This window comes from Pyrus communis, chromosome 17 (assembly GCF_963583255.1).
Source record: "Pyrus communis chromosome 17, drPyrComm1.1, whole genome shotgun sequence".
Lineage (NCBI taxonomy): Eukaryota > Viridiplantae > Streptophyta > Magnoliopsida > Rosales > Rosaceae > Pyrus > Pyrus communis.
The window spans coordinates 19158942-19182198 of NC_084819.1; the positions used below are offsets into that span (position 1 = coordinate 19158942).

General features: G+C 35.5%; 3 protein-coding genes across 3 annotated transcripts; 2 read left to right on the forward strand and 1 right to left on the reverse strand.

Moving 5' to 3' along the window:
* The first annotated feature begins 425 nt into the window (after window positions 1-425).
* On the forward strand, window positions 426-2875 carry LOC137722663 (peroxisomal adenine nucleotide carrier 1-like). The gene is made up of 5 exons (XM_068461715.1): window positions 426-638; window positions 1450-1681; window positions 1792-1938; window positions 2078-2232; window positions 2309-2875. Exons 1-5 carry the CDS (start codon window positions 490-492, stop codon window positions 2580-2582), a joined length of 957 nt encoding a protein of 318 aa, XP_068317816.1. The 5' UTR covers window positions 426-489; the 3' UTR covers window positions 2583-2875.
* A 1039-nt stretch (window positions 2876-3914) lies between these two features.
* LOC137722894 (uncharacterized) lies at window positions 3915-7133 on the forward strand. Its single transcript, XM_068462008.1, has 6 exons — window positions 3915-4092; window positions 4183-4222; window positions 4662-4742; window positions 5513-5699; window positions 6094-6361; window positions 6761-7133. Exons 1-6 carry the CDS (start codon window positions 4033-4035, stop codon window positions 6965-6967), a joined length of 843 nt encoding a protein of 280 aa, XP_068318109.1. The 5' UTR covers window positions 3915-4032; the 3' UTR covers window positions 6968-7133.
* A 12153-nt stretch (window positions 7134-19286) lies between these two features.
* LOC137722662 (serine--tRNA ligase-like) lies at window positions 19287-22989 on the reverse strand. Its single transcript, XM_068461714.1, has 9 exons — window positions 22744-22989; window positions 22481-22551; window positions 21685-21846; window positions 21497-21602; window positions 21132-21325; window positions 20767-20870; window positions 20495-20678; window positions 19974-20153; window positions 19287-19689 (listed from the first exon to the last, which is right to left on the reverse strand). Exons 1-9 carry the CDS (start codon window positions 22874-22876, stop codon window positions 19480-19482), a joined length of 1344 nt encoding a protein of 447 aa, XP_068317815.1. The 5' UTR covers window positions 22877-22989; the 3' UTR covers window positions 19287-19479.
* Window positions 22990-23257: the final 268 nt, after the last annotated feature.

Consider the following 23257-nt stretch of genomic DNA (forward strand, 5'->3'; position numbering starts at 1 on the left):
AAAAAATGGGCACCCTTGGCATTAACGAAGTTCATATTAGGAGAGAGATTTTTTCATGTACCAGCCTGGAAAAAAAAAAAAAAAAAAAACACAAATCAGTACATCACGTGTTATTATAATATAAGTAGAAAATGCTCGTTATTGGAGTACATTGAAAAATCTCCACATATTAGGGGCATATTGGACATTTACGATGCTGTTATGGAAAGTGACATAAGTTGGTGAGAAATGTGGTTGTCAGCGTGGGAAAATACAGCCGATGGCGGACCACGACCAAGAAAAAACACGTTCACAACAACCAAAATTGTTCCAAATCCTAACTAAACGACACCGTATCGATCCACCTCTACGCTTCCGTCACTTCTCTTCCTACTCCTCCACATCGGAACCTACCATACTCAACACCTATATAAATATACACATATTTTTATATCTGACGTCCCGGTTTACCAAAAAATTAAAATAAAATAAAATAAAAATTCAGAGAGGATGGGTCTTGATCTTGATCTGGAATCTATATCGGAGGCGACGTCAGGAGCCGTTGGATCACTCGTCAGCACCACCCTGCTGTACCCGCTCGACACCTGCAAAACCAGGTACCAAGCCGAAGTTCGAGGCAATGACCGGGCCAAATACAGGTAACCATTTTTTCATCTGGGTCGGTTATTTCTTTCCATCATGGTTTTGTGATTGGTTTTCCAGCTTAATTGTGCGTAATTATTTGTTTTTGGTGAGAATTTGTGTGTCGGTAGGTGGTATTTACTGTTTAGGATTGATACGTCGGTAGGTGATTTGTGAGTAATCTTTTAGATTAGCAGATAATTGAGATGGATTTTGGAAGTTTTATGGGATAAATAAAATTGGGTTGTGAGTCGTTTCGGATTTTATCTCAAGGTGGTAACTTGCTAACTTTAAATGCAATTCAGCTATCGTTTTCGGGTTTTTAATTTGCGTCTGGTCTCAAATTGTTAAGGTTTTTATCATAAATAAAAATGTATTCTACAAAGTTTGGAGATTGGAAAATGATAAATTAAGCGGGATGCCACTGTGGCGTAGTATCCCAAGTCAATCGAGCACTGCCATTGTTCAAAAGTTAAAAAACACATGGCAGTGTTAGTTGGGATACCGTCACCGCCACAGTGACATTTGAGTTGAAGGTAAGTTCTTATCGGCAGGTATCCGAGATTGTCTGGTTAGTGCCAGAATGTTGCAACCCAACTGTTAAGACTTTCGCACTTGGAATTTTATGCGGTGATCATATGTGCATATATGAAGCTTTTCTTTTTCTTTTTTTTTGTGTAGTTCACAGTGATTCTATCGGGTTCATTTATTATTTTCTCTACCGCTAGCGGAAAATAGCTTTTGTGGTAATGTATATTGTTTGAGTCAGCAATCATATAATTTTATGGTATATAGCTCACTAATTTCTTTGATGAACGGCTTGTATAGGAACCTTTCGGATGTGTTTTGGGAAGCGATATCCACACGTCAGGTTCTTTCACTGTATCAGGGTCTTGAAACAAAAAACCTGCAATCCTTCATTTCTCAGTTTGTTTATTTTTATGGGTATAGCTACTTCAAAAGACTCTATGTGGAAACAAGTGGGGTTAAATCGATAGGGACGAGAGCAAACTTAGTTCTTGCTGCTGCTGCTGGAGCTTGCACTGCCATTGCAACTCAGGTGAACATTTTGCGTAAAGTCCTCCGTTCTTTTGGTTCTATTCTGACTGTGAATGAAGAATTGGAAGATTATGGATTTTTGTAATGACTGTCTGTTTTACTGCTGTCTAGCCGTTGGATACAGCCTCGTCAAGGATGCAGACAAGTGCCTTTGGAAAATCCAAAGGCTTGTGGAAGACTCTTACAGAGGGCAGCTGGATTGATGCATTTGATGGTCTAGGAATCTCCCTGTTGCTGACCGCGAACCCTGCAATTCAGGTAGTTGTCTTGGCATTTTTTATCTGAAATTACTGATTCTGTTTTCTACAATTTAAGTTTTACTGCATCTTATTACCTTCACTCAAAATATATTAAGATGATAATTGAGGTTGAAACTGAAAAGTGTTACGTACTTCAGTATACAGTGTTCGATCAGCTAAAACTCAGACTCCTGAAAAGGAAGAATAAAACGGGCAAGGATTCTTCTCCAGAAGCCCTTTCTGCCTTCACAGCATTTGTTTTAGGTGCAGTCTCAAAGACTGTTGCCACTGTTCTGACCTACCCCGCCATCAGGTACATAATCGCTCTCAAAACTTTCTCATTTACAAGCTTGGCCTATGGAATCAGTTGAAATATGTACTTCCTGCAGGTGTAAGGTCATGATCCAAGCTGCTGACGAAGATGATGGAGAAAACCCCCAGCCAAAGTCCAGCAAAACGATTCCAGCAGTTCTATGTGCCATATGGAAAAGGGAAGGGATTTTCGGCTTCTTCAAGGGCTTGCATGCTCAGATCTTGAAGACCGTCCTGAGCTCGGCATTGCTTCTGATGATCAAGGAAAAGATCTCCGCCGCTACTTGGGTTCTTCTACTTTCAATCAGAAGGTCTCTATTGCTCACAAGGGGCAGACTAAAAAGTGCTTGATTGCAGTTGCGTCGACAGGAATTTGCAGAATTCACATGTAAATTGTGTGGGAGTCTTTATCTGAATTGTTGAAACAGATGTACTCTTTGAATTCGGGGTACTAATTTTCGGATAGGAGCTCGTATTTTTTTAATAAAGAGGTTTGTTTGTTAGAGGAGAATGATGGTTCCGGCCTTGCTTCAAAGATGGTGGCCTTGTCAATCTGTTGGAGCTTAGTTCTTAGGGTGAAACTTTTAATCAGGGAAATAATGTAGCTCAGAATTTTTGATCTGCAAAAATATTGATTTATTACCCTAGTAAATGTGATTACCGATAGTAATTTTATTTGTGAATTATGTTCAATATTGAGGTTGGTTGACAGAAATCTGAGAGATTTTCATTGCGTCAGGAATATAGGCGTATATTCTATATGTCAGTTTACAAGTAGAAAGGCATTTAAAAAAAAAGAGTTTTAACGAAAAGTTCACGGTATTATTTATTTTAATAAAAAATTATATTTTTACACTAAAAAGTCAAATCTGATACTATTCACTTTACCTTTTATTTTGTCTTTATCGTTAAAACTAAAAAATTTTAAACCATTTTCATTAATTTTTCTTTAAAAAAAACTTTCCTCTACTTTTACAATAACATATGTTTTACCGTCCCACGTTCTAGACACGTCTCTAGAAATCCAGTTTTCAATCTATATGTGAACATGGCAGCTACCATTAAACGTTGCTCAAATTTTAAGGTTTTTGAGATGGGTAATGTCAGTTTTTATTAGTTACCTAACTATTTTGTTTAAAAAAACAAGTGAAAATGACATAAGAATAATGAGAGTCAAAAGGAAGAGGACATCAGAAATAATAGTTTTTAAATTTTTTATACAAGCGATACTGAAATCGGGAGAATTGAACTTACGAACAAAGAAATACAAATTAATAAGAAAGTCTTAAAATCTCTAACTAAAAAGAAAATTGCAAGAATAAAAATATATACAAGAAATTCATACGAAAAATTATATTTATATAAGTATGATGAAACTCAATTTGTTAAGAATATTTATTCAGGTACCTGATATTGCTTAAGGTGTTGTTATGTTGGCTAGTGCATCCAGCTCAAGTTGTTAAAATTTGTTTAATGAATATGCAGCGAAAATCCTGGGTTCGAAGATAAAAATAGTTCAAATTTGTCTTTGTCGAGAATCTAATGTATTACTTTTTTCTAAGAAGTGAAGAAAAATACGACGAGGCCGTAAACGGCTAAAATCCACTTTTTGTTATTTATTTTCATATTTCACCTCACCAATTTCATATTTCATGTGAGAAAAAGACTGAGTAAAAGAAAAGCAATAAAAAATAAAAACCACGCGCTACTCCGTCTCCAACTCGCCAAGACGAGAGATCTCATCTGAAGCGAGAGAGCGGACACAACCAGGAAGAAGAAGTAGAAACAGAGAGAGGGCAAGATGATGTCCGGAAATTATACCACCATTGACAACCAAAACGTCTCCGGATCTGTTCCTGCTGTAAGTTGAATATTCAATTTCTCAATTCCGGGAAAATTACGGATATATATATATGTATATATGTTTAAATGGTGGCGGATAATTTTGCAGGCGGTTCCAGATCCAGGCCACCTCACCGTGAAATTCCAAGGTACGATTCGTGTTTCTACTTTTGAGTTCTGGAAATTAGTGATTGCTTTGTGGAATTTAAGTACCTTCTGTTTGGTTGGCGCGAAAATTGGAAGGAAAATAATGCGAAACCAGATTAGATTTGGGATAATCAGCTGCAAATCTTTGCGGCTTTGTGTTTTTAGCATTTTGTTTAGCTGTTGGGAATTGATGCAGGAATAGAATTAGAGAAATGGAATTCTAATTTTTTTAGCAATCAAACAGCTTTTGTTTAGGTTAAATTTTCAACTGAAGTCTATATTGCTAAAGGGATTCATTGATTTGTATATTCAAAGGAATTAACTTCTGGTTAGTTGAGTTTAATGTAAGTAACTTCCAGCTCAATGATAGGTTTTAGGTTTCTAGCTTCAAGATCCTATCTTTTTTTCGTTTATGAAATGTATGTTTTGTAAATTCTGCAGATTCAACCCTTGAGACATTTCCTCCATCCGAGACACAAGGGAAGATCGCTCGTGGTGCCCTCCCTCCTAGTGATGCTGATGGTACACACAAGTTCTACTTTTACTAATGGAATTTGTGAATCATGTTTTGCTTTGATATGTGACTTTCCGGTGAATACAATCTTCAGATTGAATACCTAAAGGCTTTTAAACCTAAGTTTAAAGTCTTTGAGGTGATCATTGATCATGAAGGATGATAAAACTTCATGCTTTTTTCGTTGTAGTTCTTTAAGTATGGACCTATTTTTCAAGTGAGTCTAGATCTAATGGAAAACGGTGAGAGAACTTTGTTCATTTGATTATGCTTTTAAAACGCTAGCAATATGTTAATGATTAAGTGTATATGAATCAAGGAAGCAAATGCATGGGAGGTTGACCAGTTTTATTTGATGAGATCAAAGTGCTCATGACATTTGTGAGACTCGACTGGGTTTGATCGGCCATAGGGAAAAACAGATCTGCAGTAGTAGTAATAGTTTTTAGGTGTACCCTTGAAAGTCAACAAGATTCCAAAACAAATGTGGTTGAAGTTATGATTTCGTTCTTTAAACTGCATCACATGCTTATGGTAATTTAACAAGCAAGACTGAAATCTGCTTCGCCTCCTTATTTTGTATATCTGGTATTACTATACCCAATAGTTGTTAAATGTAACATAAAAGTGAGTTCTATTATTCATACGGAGTGTTAAAACTACTGGGTGTAAATGTTCCAGAATATTATTTGACTAATTTAAATTCTGTTTTCTATGACTGTCATTTGTTGTCGTGTCATACTATGGTCTAATATCCATGTTTTCTCTCTTGATACAGACACATTTTCTAAACCTGTATCTGGTTCTGATGAACCCCAGCAAGGTGGTTGGCTACAGATATTCTCTGTAGCTTCTTACAAGCAATACTTTGATGTTGACACATCAGATGTTCTAGAGAGGATTAAAGATTCACTCCTTCCATTCAGTGGAACCTTCAATGAGAAAACATCGAACAGCCCTGATTTGTAAGTTTTCGTTTGGTAACTTAACTAAAATTACAATAATTATTCTTTAAATTAGAAAAAATATTGAAACATGTCCGAACTGTTCTATAATTAGTAGAATCATGCCAATTAACAAGTCAAGGTCGAACGGCATTGATGCACAGTGGTGGTATAAGCATAGTCTGCAAATTCCGCTGATGCTGGATTTGTTGCTGGCACCATACATGTACTTGTATTCAATAACAATTTTAGTAATGTGAAACTTGGCTTCGGAACTGCATTGAATAAAATTCTCCACCGTATCTTGATGTTATATTTTATATCATTCTATTTTAGATTTGCAAGTGTTTATTCAGTAATATTATCTATATTGTGAGACAACTGTCGTCTGATCTTAACTTCAAATGCTGTGCAGGTATGGACCTTTCTGGATATGCACTACCCTTATATTTGTAGCAGCTGCCATTGGCACTTTTGTGACATATGTAGCACACAAGATCAAGAGTAAAGATTGGGAATATGACATTAATGTGGTCCAGTGGTCTGCAGGATTGTTCTATGGCTATGTCACTATTGTTCCTCTTGTACTGTATGTAATTCTCAAATACTTCTCGGCACCATCAGGTCTCGTTCAGCTGTTTTGTCTCTATGGCTACTCCCTGTTTGTCTTCATTCCAGCATTGGTAAGTCGGTGGTTTTTGAACATAGTCTTTTCATTATATCTATTGCCAAAAAGATGTTTTGGGTGTGGAAGATTCGAATTGAACCCTTTTTCGAAAGCTTATGCCTGTGGTCTCAAGCTATATCAAATGGTCTTTCGCTAGCTTTGTCATAATCCTGGAGAAGCTTTCCTAATGATTGTTAGTTCTAACAGTTTTAGAAACAAAATGTTTTAGTTAAGACTCAGTTTTGGCATCTTATTTATTTATCCTTGTTTCGTTACGGGCCAAGTTTTTAATAAGCGCTACAGCAGTTCCATAGTTGTGTTGCGAGTTTCTGTTTGAATGCTGAAATACAAAAAATATCTCCCATTGAGTTGGATGGTAATAGATAGCTGACATTCCTACTCTGTTTGGTTGCAGTGCCTCTCAGTTGTGCCTTTGGAAATTTTTAGATGGGTAATTGCAGGCGTAGCTGGGGTTATGTCTGCCACCTTTGTCGCAGTTAACCTTCGCGCCCACATCGTATCAGCAGGTGAAAGGTGGTTCTTGATTGTAGCCGGGATCTTTCTACTGCAGTTGGCTCTGTCTGTCGTCCTAAAACTCTACTTGTTCACCGTCACAGTGTAAGATTTAAACCGTGCTTTCGTAAAGAGGCATAAACAAAAGGTTGTAGATTACACAGTGAGGTGCTTTTGGTCCATTGACTTGTTACTGTTAGCTGAAATATAGTTGAACTGAAGAAACATCTTGTATTCATTCTTTCCGGCAATACAAATTCGTATGTATCAGCGTATGTGCTCGATGTTCGATATTTCTGGTCCGGGTGAGCGGTCGACGTGAATTAGGAGTGAACCTCCCTCATTTTACTATACAAATGATATAATAGGTTTGAGTCTAAAAGTTGATGGATTTGGTTTAGTGAAGCTTCCAATAATCCAATGTATCATTTGATGAACAATTTGGGTGGGTTTTTGAGAGGTATGACTAACGGTATGAAGATCCAGTAAGGGTGTTTGATTTCCAATAAAACCCGACCGATTTGGTCCGGTCCAATCCAATCCGATTTTGGTTGGTTCAATCATTTAGCGGATTAAATTGGATCCCAACTTTTGAAACCGCCAAGATTGGATGGGATTGCGGATTTGGTTGTATAAACTCTCTCCTCTCCTTAATAATATTAAATTTTTTAAAAAGAAAATCTTTAGCATTAATTTTGATTCCAATTTTTTTTTTTTTTCCACATTTACATATACCAAAATGCGTGATGGGACTATATATAGATTTAACGAGAAGTGTTTCAAATTGACAAACACTTCTAAGAAGAATGCTACTTTTAGTTGTTGATTTACAATTGACGGATTTATGAACTCTGCGTATATCAACAATCAAAATCAACTCACATATACAATTGCCAAAATCAGCTCACGTGTATTGTGCGAGATGACTGACGTTAGCATTGCTCTTAATGGTACATGTAAGTTATGTGTATTCGTGTGAAGAAAGGCGGCTCCTTAAATTTTCTTGTAGTTTCATGATTACCCGAAGGAATTTGGTGATTTCCTTGTCATTTTTCTACAAACCAAAGCCTAATAATCATCACAGTGATCACACTAGACCAACTTTGGGTAAAGTCAACTAAATTAGCATCTCGTAATTAAGTCAATTAGTATGGTCTTGGCCTGTGCCGTCTAAATTAATCTACATTTCCATTCAAAAGTTCAATCAATGACATTGATTCCTGCCTCAACTTAAATTCTAGGAAAAAAAGAAACATTAAACTAATTTTGGCATTTTAGCCAAAATGTTTCATGAGTTGGCATAACTCCTCATTTTAGTCTCTGACATTGAAAATCGATAGAACTGGTCATGAAGTTTGTCTACTGTCAATCATTTTGGTAATTCATTGATTAATCTCTGTTAAATGAAAAAGCAAGTGAGGGTTGATTGGACAAAAATACCGGCAATATAATCGAGTTTTTTTTCACGGAATGACCAAAATGATTTACGATGGACAAACTCAAGAACGACTTCTATCAATTTTTAATCTCAACGACCAAAGTGAGGAGTTATGTCAGTCTTAATGATCATTTTGGCTAAAAAGCTGTTAATATTTCATACCTAATTTTGCGTACAATGGTGTTATTTTTATAGTAAATATGTGTTAGGTTAGTTGGTCAAAACATTTTGCGTGACTCTTAAGCTGAGTCAAAGTCCGATCCTCATAATTTTTTGTAATTCAATATTTCCGTGTTAGGATTGAGCTAACCGTAAGACCGACATAATTATAAATATCTAACTAGTCATTCATAGATATTGAACATGAAATCGTAAACAGAAACACCACTAATTTGTAGTGCTACCGAGAATTTCTGTCCTCATCATAACTTAGAATAATTTAAAATTCGTTTTTTCAAAAGAATATGGTGTTAATTTTTCTAATGCAAAAAGTTAATCGAAAAGAAAAAGAGAACTAAAGAGAAAATGATGGAGAGACAAATGAAAACAAGACTGAGGGATTACAATGGAAGAATAAGACAGAGCTAAACACGAGTAATAAAGAAATGAGAGAGAGAGAGACAGAGAGAGAGAGAGATAAACTTTACACATAATTAGGATTAAACTAATTAGGAAGATAAAAATTTTAAATTATTTTTTTGTAGATCACATGATATGGTGAATGGAGAGATTTTTATGTGCCGAGAACACTGTGTCATTATATAAGTGATTGAATAAAAACAAGTAATTCAACTACTTGTTATATGATATTTGTGGTATCTGGCTCTATTCTCGACACACTAAAAATTTACTCTGACGGATAAAAATTGGACTTATTTTTTAATAGTTTAAAAATTCTAATCATCAACCATGTGATTTATAAAAAGTAATCTAAAAATTTGATCTCTGAGTCGACAAACAAAAGTGTTTTACCAGGTTTTTATAACCTCTTCATCAAACAGGCCTGTTTGGGGCATGTCTATCTTATTAAATTCATTACAATTCTTTAGTTTTACTTTTTACTGGGTGCAACTTGGCCCTTAATCCTAATCACTTTTGGCAACGCATGCATTAATTTTAGGAACTTTAATCAAAGGGTTTCGGTATTGTTCATTTTAAAGAAAAATTATATTTTTCTACTAAAAAGTGAATACTAATATTATTCACTTTACCATTTATTTTGTCCTTTTCGTTAAAACTCAAAGTTTTCAAGTCTTTTTCATTAGTTTTTCTTTAATTTTACCCACACAAACACAATAGCTGAAATGCATGCTGGTTTCTGTTACACATGATAACCAACACAAAAATAACTATATGAATATGCCGTGGAAGACACATTATTTCCTTAAGTTTTACAAAGGGTCATAAACCTATAACAAAGTTATCGCACTACAATTGATTAATAGTATTTTCACACTCTCTTTCTTTCCGTGCGCACCTTTATTTACTTTTAGGAGGGAGTGATTTCTATAAACTCATTTTCATCTTCTGCCACTCTCTTATTTTGATCTTTCATTCTCATAGCTAGAAAGAAAATAAGGTGCGCACGATGTGAAAATGGGTGTGCATAAATCATTTCTTATTATGAAAAATATGTGTGCATAAATCATTTCTCATTATGAATTTTGGATTGTTTTTAAAAGGGGGCCAGCTAGTTGCTTCGCCACGACAATCTATCCTTCCGGGGGCTGGACAGACTCATTTTGCCTTCCTTGGCCACCATCGAATGATTCACCAGTGCCAATAATCGAATGAGAAGCAAGAGACATAATAAATAAACAGGAGTGAGCAAAAGGAAAAAAGTTGTGCAGAAATCATTTTCTTAGGGTAGCCACATCTAATTATCAAACTCTCTCATCATTGTAAAAAATTCAATAATTGTGGACGGATTTATTGATATCGGATAAACACAATACACATGTCACACTAATATGAAAGGAAAGAAATCAATTTGGATGATTGATATCAGATCAATATCATATCACGTTAAATAAGCCTTAACTGGCTTTACTTTTCTCAATAACAGTGGTGGAGCTAGAATTTTGAGTGAGGAGGGGCCTTTCACAAATATACATACCTACGTACATATATATACATGTGTATGAAAGTTGAATTCATAACATGTTAATATATGCAATTTGTGTAATCTTCACAAAACTGAAAAACTCTATTAAATTCAATACTAAGAGGAAAAATATGTACAAACCCAGACAACCAAGTAAGAGGTAGACTGTGGAAGGCTAAAGAAAATACAAAGAAGTAGAAAAAGAAGGATTAGGGGAAGAGGTCTGCAAATAAGGAAGAAGGTGGGTTGCGTTAGAAAATTATAGTGTGTATAGTACCGTTAGCTAAGAGAATCAAATCAGTAGTGGGGTTGCTTTTTCCATTTAAAATTAGGAAAACTAATGAAAATGGTTTGAAAACTTTGAATTTTAATGATAAGGACAAAATAAATGTTAAAGTGAATGGTAACAAGATTGACTTTTTAGTGTAAAAATATGGTTTTTCGTTAAAGTGAACAGCACCGTGGACTTTTCGTTAAAACTCCCTTTAAAATTCCACATCTCTTCTAAAAACTCCCCTACCAAACTGATCGTTTCATTAAACAGTCAAACAAATTCAAAACCAAAGCAGCCTAACGATGTCGTTTGTTGCATCTTCTTCCATGAGTTTCACACCTTTGCAAATAAAAACTTGGGGTCACTAGTTGATTTCATACACCTTTCACAGAAGTCAGAATGGGCCTGGGACTACCCTAATCCCTTGGTGGCTCCGCCCCTGCTCAACAATCACAAGTATATATCGTTCTTGCCTCCAGTGAGTCTAGACCTCCGATCAAGAGCAGATAATTACTACTAAACCAAACGTTAATCGGTATGCAGTGAAGGTGGCACATGATCAGTCACAAGACCAAACATTGGGTAAGAGACATCTAAGACAAGATTAAGAAAGGATTAGAGAAATCTTAAGATTCTTAACAGTGAGATTAAATAAAGAAGGGATGCATTAATGGAAAAACTTCCATATAAGCTAGTCCAAAAGAAGAAACAAAGAGCATGGTAAAAATAAATAATTACAGTACAAAAAAAAAAAAAACGTAAACACAGCAAGACAAAGGCAATGTGATTTTATCGTACGTTAGCCTAGAAAATTGAATATATTCATATGGAAACTAGCACTTTACTAGTTTAGAGAGAGTTTAAATATTCTGCACTCATTGATTGACACGTGTCAATAAATTTAATCATTTTTAACTATGTTATTATAAACTCGTGTTAATCAATAATAAAGGCTCCAGAAGAACCACTCAAAATGGATGCAAAAGATTTGAACTTGTTTACCGACACTTGAAAATCCAGATGAAGAAACTGAAGACAACCTAAATGAAGAGTCAAAGCCAAGATCCTGAATTTGAGGAACTTTATGAAGAAATGCATAAGTTGAATTAAGGTTTGATTAGTAGTAGTTTTATAATATTTCATATAATTGGACTGGTTGGTTGGTTGGTTTGATACGACTTTAGCACAAATCGCTATCCATGAATCATATCTGGTTTAAGTTGCAAGATGTGTAACTCAAGTGTTTAATAACGTTTATTTCTGCTATTTGTTATTAAAGTGGTCGTTTATTTATACAAATTGTAACTCAAGTCATCAAATGTTTTATCCTATACTCTGAAATATCTTGTGTTCTCTTATATAAAATACCTACAGATGTTCAAGTTAGAAAATACGATTATGAGATAGAGGTTCTGGACAAAAAAGTTAGAGGAATACCCTGGATGACTTGCAAAGAAACTTTAATAAAAGACAAGAAATACTTAAAACTAACGAAAAACTTAGCGCAAGACCGAATATAGTAACGTTCTAAAATTTATATAATCGATCTCAGTTAGTGAAATAAAATTTTATTGTTGCTGTTGAAAGTTCGGTAGTTGTGAGATGTTAAACCATATTAAAACAATGATGTTTTGGGATGATGTAGGGCACAAGTCACACACAACCAGTCAAACAAACAACCATCACAAAGCCATTAGTTAAGTCTCACTCCTATCATAATTTATGACTTGGGAATCTGACCAATTATTCACTCATGCACACTTATTCACACACACCACCAAATACATAATTCCCATTTGTAACTCCCAACTCTTTCTTCTCTCCTCCCCTTTAAAACATGCCACCTTTCTCAACACGCCCAATCTCTCTCTCTCTCTCTCTCTCTCTTCTCTCTCTCCTCTCTCTCAACACAAAAGAAACCCAAAAGTTGGATCTATATACTCTCCACATGTTTGCTTAAAGAGAAGCTGAAGGGAGACAAAAACAGTATTTTTGGATCTACAGAAGCCATGTTCATCACAAGGAATCAAGCCATTGGCCTTCTGTTGATCTTCTTGGGCATCTCCACCTTGCGCAACGACGGCGTTTCCGGAGCTAGATGTTTAAACGAGAAGGTGGAGAATCTGAGGAAGCCTCGAGTTTTCAACTCAACTGGTGAAGATGAAGGTTTTTTTGCCACAAGCAACAGAAAAGTGCCTTCTTCTCCTGACCCATTGCACAATAGGTAGGTTTTCCAGAACAACACAAATATCTTGCTTAGAAGAAGTAGAAGCTGCCTGTACATAAAACCTACCTATATTGTCAAGAAAGTTCAGACATTTTTTGTACTTTTAGGACCTTTTTTTTAATATATATACAATGTATTTTGAGAACCATTTATAGGAAAACTAATAAAAATGACTTGAAAACTTTGAGTTTTAACGAAAATGACAAAAATGTGTTGTAAGTGAATAGTATCAGGATTGACTTTTTAGAGTAAAAATGTGATTTTTTGTTAAAGTAAACAGTACCGGGAGTTTTTCGTTGAAACTTTCTAGATTTATAGGTTTACAAGAAATTATATGTTTTTGGCCTCTGGTAAATGTGAGTTTTGTCACTGCAAATTCGAAGGTATAAATATCATCTCCAGCATATAGCTTTTATCAACCAAATCGAACCCAAATGGGAAAAGTTCTTTTAAGAGTAACAAATATGATAAAAGCTTATTGGTTTGATTGAAGGGAACTAATACTATTTATTAGCTTAGCTAGTATTCTGGGAAAATCTAGTCATCAGTCAATTCATAACAATCTTTGGAAAGTAAGGGGCGAAGCTTCGTAGACAACTTTCCCCCCTCATTGCTTTTGCCGAAGCTGTGAGTTAATGAGCAAGTGAATGAATGAGCCATGTTCCTAAAAGGAGTGACCATCTTTGTGTTTTCTTCCCTTCCCTTACCCCTCAAAGCCTTATTTTAGTAGACTAAGCTTGCACCCGCAACATATTTAAGCAAGCTCGCAGCTTAGCTTAGCGAAATGGCCTTACTATTATATTCGTATAACATTTTTTTCAAATCTCGGTAATAATTCTTACATGCAACTAAAGATATAAACTTTTTTTTTATCTCACTTATCACATGACTTTTTTATATGTAACGTTAAAGAGAAAAGGGATATAAAATCATATTAAACATCCTCAATTCCAATTAACAAAACTATGGGTGGCTTTGATGTTGAATACATAAAATTATAGAAGCAACCATACAAAGTAGGGAAATAGACAAAGATCATATGAGCTGTCATATTGTGGTCGAGAAAGAAAATCTAAAAATTGATGCTTCAAAATCATAGCTCTTTTGACTTCGACAGCAAAGCAAGATTGCAAATACAGTAATTTCCACGATTTTGATCCTAATCATGCAAAAAATTGAACAATATTTGGCTATTTAAATATGAGTAGGATCTCCTACTCAAAACTCTTAGTCTTAGTGTTTTAATCACAGAGCTTTGTGCCTATGATCAGAACCGTATATACTATTAATCACACTATAAAACTAAGGTCATATAGTCAATCTATTGTAGTAAATACATAGAGGGTTTGTAATGCTTTTACCAATATCATTCATTTGTTTTTAAACAGTTTGATGACTAAACAACCTTAGTTTTAATTGATTTTTTGCAAAGGCGATCTTTATAGGGTGATTTATAATATGAACGGTTCTGATTATAAACACGAACTAATATAAATTGACAACGAACAGTTTTGTGAAATTTTGAGTAGGAGTTCCTACTCATCTTTAAATAGCCAAGTATTGTTCCAAAAAATTTCGAATTTGTGGGCTCAAATTGGGTTATTTTGTTGCATATATGAAAAGAGATTCGAAAAAGAATTTGAAAATTGGCTAAAATTTCCAATGCGGGCGCAAACTGAAAGCAGCTTATGGGAAAAGCGACTGGGAAAGAAATTTGATTTCTTCATTTCAACATCATCGTCAGTTTTTTCAAACCGAATCCCTGGACAAAGTTGAAGATCGGCTTTTCAAACGCTTTGAGAATCAATGTTGATGTGAATTCCTGACAATCTTGTTCCAAATGATCATGGTGGCGATGGCAAACCCTGCAGCAGAAGAAAAAATAGATTTCTTTTAGAAAAAGGACAATGAGACTGCAGAATGTATGAACAATTTACCCTTTCAATGTTCAAAGTAAAACTCTCCATAAATCAACTCTGTTAAACATTACGTATTTAAGGTTTCTTGTGGCACAAGCATACTCATTATCAGAAATAATTGTGCATATCAGAAATCAGAAGGCAAAATATGAATCTTGTAAACCAAAACCAAACAAGTTGTGTTTGGGTTAATATTTGAATATTGGGCTTGAATGAAGGAAAGCCCAAGGATGCCAACTAAAAGGGAGACTTGCCCAAAGCTGAGCATCAAGCCCAGAAGCAAATTGAAGCCTTCTCAGCCAAGATACAAGCCACGTGTCTATAATTGAAATGACAAGTGATGGAAACTAATCTACTATCAACCAAAGAACACTTTCTAGTGGCATTACTAGTAAAAAGTTGATGACTCACTACCCTCCAAGTGCTTTAGGGCAAGAGCAAAAGCTACAACAGTTAGGCCAAATTGTCTATAAAAGGGAAGACATGCCCCAAAGACAAAGGACACTCAACCCATCAAACAAACATACAAACTCTGCTCTCAAACCAGATTTGCAACCAAAAAACTGAAATCATCCCAAATTCAATCCTTTTAGTGATAGTTCTTTAGAAAAGCTGTCTCTTGTCTGGTATAAAATCTCTACTACCTCCCTTGGTGTTGTAGTATCGATTCCCTCGTGTAAACTTGTTTACCATCCATCACTTTTTAGCATATAACCCCTGTAAATTCAAAGAGAAGTGATTGCAAGAAGTTCAACCTTGCCATACAAGGTGAAATCTTGCCCGAAGCTCTTTGTTTGTTTTCTAAATTAGTAGATCTATTGCTTAATGCATTCTCCAGCATGTATTCAAGTTATTTCCACATGTTTTTCTATTTTAAGAATCCCATTTGCATCTGGATCCGGTTAGCTTAATGGATATGTTTCCATTAAGAGCAGTTTTGGATCAAACAAATAACTTAAGGGGCTCTGGACTCCCTTCATTCAAACATACAAGACCATGAACTAAAACTCCTTGCTTACAAGGCAAGAACAAGAACTTAATACAGACTTAACCTATCTGTGACAATCCTTTGATAACAAGAAGTTAGGGTAGAAGTTAGAGTAACTTGGGATGCAAGTGATCAACTTAAAACACACTTCTACATCTGTTATACTGAAATAGCAGTGGTACGCCTAAGCATTTAGTTAGTTTTGATTGCAAGCCTCAAGGCTTACACCTAAGACCCCACAAGGGCACCCTTCAGAACTAATTTTAAGCTCCTATTGCAGCACACCAGGCAAGTAAGAGCTCGACTACCAAACATATACATCTAAAGTGTCAATCCCTTGGAGAGCTGTGTTGAGGTCCAAGGAGTGTTCTCCATGGAAATTTTTGCCCGAACAAGTTGTTCTGAATATATTTAATTCATTACATCAAAGATGAAGACATGGAATTTGGGTTTCAGGGTTTCTCAACAATCATCAGAAGACTTTACGCACGCCGATGTATCAAGAACTACTCTCGTTAATGTATTCTTCATTAAAGACTGAAAAAATTACGAATTTTAGGCCTTCGATTTCTTCCCTTTGATTTCAGGGGTCAGTTTCGCCTTGAATGGTAGGAACTCCTTTCCGCCCATGAAAGGTTGAAGAACTTTTGGTACGTTTACACCCTCTTCAGTCTGGTAGTTCTCCAGAATGCAGCATACAGTTCTCCCAGTCGCTGTAAGAGTCGAGTTCAGTAAGTGAACATATTGCTTTGTCTGCTCGTTGCTCTGCAAAACAACAAAGGCACAATGAGTAAAAAATAATATTTCAATAGGTAACCATACATTCTATGTTTTTTTCTGTAGGAAACGGTAGGCCATACATTCTATGTTCAATTAACACCATATGAACAGAATTTTTCACAAATTTGATCAGAGCGTACAGTTCAATGGTATATGACCTACTGTAAAAGTATTATTCATCTTATTTTCAATTAAATTTCTGAGGCACGCATTACAAATCTTTACGTTAATTAGGAGTACAGTCCGTAGTAATCAGAAATGAGATATAATGTCGGATTTCCGAGGACAAACCTTTTTCTGCCCATATCGAATTTCTAACTTTCTTGACCGGTAGTCCGTACAGTTTGAACAAGAAACCAGCATTTTTGCTTAAAAAGAAGCTGAAGGGAGACAAAAACAGCATTTTTGGATCTACGGAAGCCATGTTCATCACAAGGAATCAAGCCATTGGCCTTCTGTTGATTTTCTTGGGCATCTCCGGCTTGCGCGACGACGGCGTTTCCGGAGCTAGATGTTTAAACGAGAAGGTGGAGAATCTGGGGAAGCCTCGAGTTTTCAATTCAACCGGAGAAGATGAAGGTTTTTTTCCCACAAGCAACAGAAACGTGCCCTCTTCTCCTGACCCATTGCACAATAGGTAGGTTTTCCAGAACAACACAAACATCTTGTTTAGTAGAAGTAGAAGCTACCTCTACATAAAACCTACCTATATTGTCAGGAAAGTTCAGACATTTTTTGTACTTTTAGGACCTTTTTTTATATATACACAATGTATTTTGAGACCCTTAGATTTATAGGTTTACAAGAAATTATATGTTTTTGGCCTCTGGTAAATGTGAGTTTTGTTACTGCAAATTCGAAAGTATAAATATCATATCCAGCATATAGCTTTATTGGGAAAAGTTCTTTTAAGAGTAACAAATTTGATGCAAGCTTATTGATTTGATTGAAGGGAACTAATACTACTTATTAGCTTAGTTAGTGTTCAGGGAGAATCTAATCATCAGTCAGTTCATAACAATTTTCGTAAAGCAAGGGGCGAAGCTTCGTAGACAGCTTTGCCCCTTCGTCACTTTTGTCAAACTGCAAGTTCATGAGCAAGTGAATGAACGAGCCATGTTCCTTAAAGGAGTGACCATCTTTGTGTTTTCTTCCCTTCCCTTATCCCCTCAAAGCCCTATTTTAGTAGACTAGACTTGTAATCGTAACATATTTAAGTAGGCTCGCAGCTTCGCTCAGCAAAATGGTCTTACTATTATATTCATTAAACACTTTTTTCAAATCACGGCAATAATTTTTACATGTAATTGAAGATATAAACTATTTTTTTTTATCTTATTCATTGCGTGATTTTTTCTTATGTAACGTGAAAGAGAAAAGGAATATAAAATCATATTATACATCCTCAATTCCAATTAACAAAACTATCGGTGGCTTTGATGTTGAATACATAAAATTATAGAAGCAACCATACAAAGTAGGGAAATAGACAAAAGGTCATATGAGCTGGGAAATGGGAATCTCCATGTCATATTGTGGACGAGAGAGATAATCTAAAAATTGATGCTTCGAATCATCGCTCTTTTGACTTCGACAGCAAAGCAAGATTGCAAATACAGTAATTTCCACGATTTTGATCCTAATCATGCAAAAAATTGAATAATACTTGGCTACTCAAAGATGAGTAGAAATTCCTACTCAAAATTCTTAATATTTTAATTACAGAGCTTTATGCCTATGATCAGAGCTGTTTATAATATAAATCACACTGTAAAGATCATCTCTGCAAAAAAAAAAAAAAAAAGATTAAAACTAAGGTCATCTAGACAATGTATTGTAGCAAATACATAAACGGTTTGTAATGCTTTTACCAATACGGTTCATTTTTTTTTAAACAGTTTGATAACTAACCAACCTTAGTTTTAATTGATTTTTTGCAAATGTGATCTTTTTAAGGTGATTTATAATATGAACGGTTCTGATTATAAACACAAACTAATATAAACTGACAACAAACAATTTTGAGAAATTTTAGGTAGGAGTTCCTACTCATCTTTGAATAGCCAAGTATTGTTCCAAAAATTTTCCAATTTGCGGGCTCAAATTGAGTTATTTTGTTGCATATATGAAAAGAGATTCGAAAAAGATTTTGAAAATTGGCTAAAATATCAGAAATCAAAGTTCAGTTATTTAACAGTTCGAAATTAAATATCAAGTGACGAAAGTAGATTGGCAACAAAAAATAAAATTAAAAAGAAAAGAAGCTTCAAAAGACTTTCAAGATTTATCCTGTACAACGCAGAATTTGCAATGCGGGCGCAAACTGAAAGCAGCTTATGGGAAAAGTGACTGGGAAAGAAATTTGATTTCTTCATTTCAACATCATCGTCAGTTTTTTCAAACCGAATCCCCGGACGAAGTTGAAGAACGGCTTTTCAAACATTTTGAGAATCGACGTTGATGTGAATTCCTGACGATCTTGTTTCAAATGATCATGGTGACGATGGCGAACCCTGCAGCAGAAGAAAAAATAGATTTCTTTCAGAAAGGGGACGATGCGACTGCAGAATTTCAATGTTCAAAGCAAAACTCTCCGTAAATCAACTCCGTTAAACATTACGTAATTAAGGTTTCTTGCGGCGCACGCACACTCCTTATCAGATATAACTGTGCATATAAGAAATCAGAAGGCAAAATATGAATCTTGTAGGACAAACCAAAACTAAACAAGTTGTTCTGAATATAAATATTCATTACATCAAAGATGAAGACATGGCATTTGGGTTTCAGGGTTTCTCAAAACAATCATCAGAGGAGTTTACGCACGCCGATGTATCATGAACTACTCTCGTTAATGTATTCTTCATTAAAGACTGAAAAAATTACGAATTTTAGGCCTTCGATTTCTTCCCTTTGACTTCAGGGGCCGGTTTCGCCTTGAACGGTAGGAACTCCTTTCCACCCATGAAAGGTTGAAGAACTTTTGGTACGTTTACACCCTCTTCAGTCTGGTAGTTCTCGAGAATGCAGCATACAGTTCTCTCAGTCGCTGTAAGAGTCGAGTTCAATAAGTGAACATATTGCTTTGTCTGCTCGTTGCTCTGCAAAAGAACAAAGGCACAATGAGTGAAAGATAAGCACAATGAGTAAAAGATAAAATTTCAATAGGTGACCACACATTCTATGTTTAACACCATATGAACTGAATTTTTCCTAAATTTGATCAGAGCATACGGTTCAATGGCATATGACCTACTGTAAAAGTATTATTCATCTTATTTTCAATTAAATTTCTGAGGCACGCAATATAAATCTTTACGTTAATTAGGAGTACAGTCCGCAGTAATCAGAAATGTGATATAATGTCAGATTTCCGAGGACCTACCTTTTTCTGCCCATATCGAATTTCTAACTTTCTTGACTGGTAGTCCGTACAGTTTGAACAAGAAACCAGCTCTCTATATGTCTGTGATGCAGGAAACCATCCTTCCAGATCATACTTCTTTGCTGCGGCATCATTCAAAGCACCAGAAACGATGGACACAATATGATAGGGGAGCCCTAACTGAAAGTGACAAAATTCAAAATATCAAGCTTAGAAATGACACAAAGAAACAGAAGATGCACATCTACATTATCCATAAAAAAGTATCCGACCTTCTTCCACTAAAAGCAGGGATAGATGTTGCATCAATCTCTCTGACCAATACAATGGCAAACATGCAATTTAAATATTTTCGTCCCTAAAAGTATAATAAACATAAACCTAAAAATATGGTCTATGTGCTATAGAAGCCATTTGACACTCCAAAGTGACGCAGTCTGTAAATAGTCATTTCCAGACTTTACAAAATAATAAAAAATATGAAAAGGAAACAAGAAAGTTCTCAGGGAATAAATTTATACCGCTTGATAAAATTCCTCGGAGTTTTTGATCATTTCCTCATGCATTTCCCAAGAGTCATTGCCATTTGGGCTTGTAATACAGAATTGTTCAACTTTCTCGAACTGATGAACCCTGAAAATTCCCAAGGTATCTCGACCATGTGAACCAGCTTCTTTACGGAAACAGGATGAGTATCCAGCATATCTGAGAGAAAAAAAAAAACCCTAAAAATTAATGAACAGAATAAAAATATCATCTTTTATACATGAATTTTCCAACAGAATGTTACTACCTTAAGGGTAGCTGGGATGGATGGATCCAATCATCTAGATGATATGCACAAAGTGGCTGTTCAGCTGTAGCAATCAGATATTTGTCATCACCTTCACCAGTAACCTGTTCCACAAAAATAAATTAGTCATCCTCACATTAGGTAAACCAAATGTAGAAAATATGATATCACTGATGGATTCACTGAAACTTTAGAATGAAAAACATCCACAATACCAAAAAATTCTAGTCTCTTGACAAATTAACACGGAACAAAGCCCATATATTTATAAGTTAAAATTTCACAAAATACGACCTAAAGCATGGGTGCCAACTCTATATGGCCCTATAAAACAAAAACTATTGGCAAATATTACCAGAAATTACCTTGTAAAGTTCCTCATCAAATTGGGCTAATTGAGCGCACTTTCCCATGATATCTTTTCTCATGAAAAATGGGGTCTGCAGTTCTGTATATCCTCTTTTCTCAAGAAAATCAAGACCGAAGTTTATCAGAGCTTGATTAAGGCGTACACCAGCACCTTTCAGGTAAAAACCTCTACCTCCCGCCACTTCAGCGCCTATACATTTTAAGCAGATTGAGTTAAAAACAGGCTAGTGCAGAACTAGGCAAATCTGGAGATTATACATGCCATGTTCCCATGCCATGTTCAGTAAAAATGTAAAATCATCCATAACTTTTTCAATTCTTTTCAAACCCCATAGACCCCGAAACAGAATGGACTCAATACCTTTCTTCAAGTCTGCGATCCCAAGAAGCTCAACAAGCTCAACATGGTTTTTAAGTTTTGGCTCCACTCGTTTATCACCCCATGATCTAACCACAGCATTATTCTCCTAAAATACATAAAAACCCCGCATCAGAATAAGCATTACAAAGAGCAATGGTAAAAGCAAAATCGATGTGCCAAATCATTACCTCATCTTTGCTGATGGGAACTGAATCATGCACAAGGTTTCCAACGATTTCCAATTTTGAATTCAACTGTGTTAAAGCTTCTCGCACTTCAACTTCTTTCTCTGCCGCCAACCTCTTATTGTCCTCTGTGTCCTTTATCACCTCAGTTGCATCCTCTCCCGCCTTTCAATCCAAATTTTTTTTAACATTCAGTCCATAAATAAAAAAACTCATATTTCAATAAGACACATGCATACTTAAAGAAAACAAATTCAGTCAAACCGCACTTGATGGCATATAAGAATCTGTTCTTATCTTTAAGAGAGAGAATAAAAATCTTATTCATGGTTTAGTGACCTAGGTTTCCACACTCATTCTCATATCTGCATATGCAGAGGGGTCTGCATTACATTCACAGGCCTACGAGTGCAGTAGTAGACATATTAATATGAACACTCAAGTAAGCATCAACATCACCGTTGCAATTCCATGCAACCACACCAACCCTAGTTAAGCAAATTCCTAATCCATTTCAAAATCAATTTAACTTATTTTTCAAAATCAACGATCTGAAAACAAATTCTTAAAGTTCTGTAATTTATACTAGCAACAGGAAATCAAGGCAAACAAATCCTAGTGGGAAAATATACTGAAACAGACCTAACTTAATGGCGCCGAGAACCGAGATACGATTTTTACAAGTAATTACAATCCAAAAATTCAGGATTAAGAACCCTAATGATGCATTTTCGGAAAACTACCCGATAATCAAGATAACATGCAGATAATAAAATTAACGGAGAGACGAAATACTCACAATCCTGAGCTGAGCAACTCGCTTGTTGATCTTGTTGAACTCTTTCCGAAGGCTTTCGAGCTCGAATTGACCTAAAAATTCACATCATTTCACCACAAAAATCAATAATTTAACCCTAATCAAATTCATTCAAAACAAATCTCAATGGTTACGAAAAACTGAAGATTTTTGAAAGACATTTTTGAGAAACTCAAGGTTTTAGAGGGAGAAAGAGATAGATAGATATTATATATATAGAGAGAGAGAGAGAGATGGAAGATTACGCTGGCGCCATTCTTTGTCGAGCTGGATGACCTCGTCGACGATCTCAACGCCTTTGAAACGGCGTCGTTGAGATTCCCGGATGATTTCGGGGTTGTTGCCCTTCTCCTCCCTGAACAGATTGATGTCCAGCATCTTTCTTTTCCTCCGATTGCTAGTGTGCGACTGCGGATGGAAACTTTGGAATCGGAAAAAGTTGGAAGCTTTGCAGAAGAACAACGCAAGCTAACCATCACTGACTGAGAGTAGTTTACTCTAAAACCCTAGTTTTTTTTGGGCCCGTGATTTGGGTCAATCCAGGTTTCCCAAGCCCATGTCTCTGACCCCATTGTTGTCGGCCTAACCCGTTTCGTTACCGTTGTGGGCCTTTTATCGTTTCCTAAATAACTAATGATTCGTTTAATAATCCGTAATCTGATTTAAAAAAATTAAATCGAGAAGAAATTAGATAGAGGAAGAAACATAATTAAATTCATATTATAGTTTTTTATTAAATTATTTGAAATCGAAGTAGGA

Bases quoted from the DNA above. Each gene is read 5' to 3' on its own strand.
- LOC137722663 (XM_068461715.1), top strand. From the start codon at position 490: ATGGGTCTTGATCTTGATCTGGAATCTATATCGGAGGCGACGTCAGGA. The intron at 639-1,449 runs GTAACCATTTTT...CGGCTTGTATAG, and splicing joins AATGACCGGGCCAAATACAG to GAACCTTTCGGATGTGTTTT. The intron at 2,233-2,308 runs GTACATAATCGC...TACTTCCTGCAG, and splicing joins CTGACCTACCCCGCCATCAG to GTGTAAGGTCATGATCCAAG.
- LOC137722894 (XM_068462008.1), top strand. From the start codon at position 4,033: ATGATGTCCGGAAATTATACCACCATTGACAACCAAAACGTCTCCGGA. The intron at 4,743-5,512 runs GTACACACAAGT...CTCTTGATACAG, and splicing joins CCCTCCTAGTGATGCTGATG to ACACATTTTCTAAACCTGTA. The intron at 6,362-6,760 runs GTAAGTCGGTGG...GTTTGGTTGCAG, and splicing joins TTGTCTTCATTCCAGCATTG to TGCCTCTCAGTTGTGCCTTT.
- LOC137722662 (XM_068461714.1), bottom strand. From the start codon at position 22,876: ATGCTGGACATCAATCTGTTCAGGGAGGAGAAGGGCAACAACCCCGAA. The intron at 21,603-21,684 runs GTAATGATTTGG...TATGTATTTTAG, and splicing joins TTCCCATCAGCAAAGATGAG to GAGAATAATGCTGTGGTTAG. The intron at 20,871-21,131 runs GTAATTTCTGGT...TTTGTGGAACAG, and splicing joins TTGATGAGGAACTTTACAAG to GTTACTGGTGAAGGTGATGA.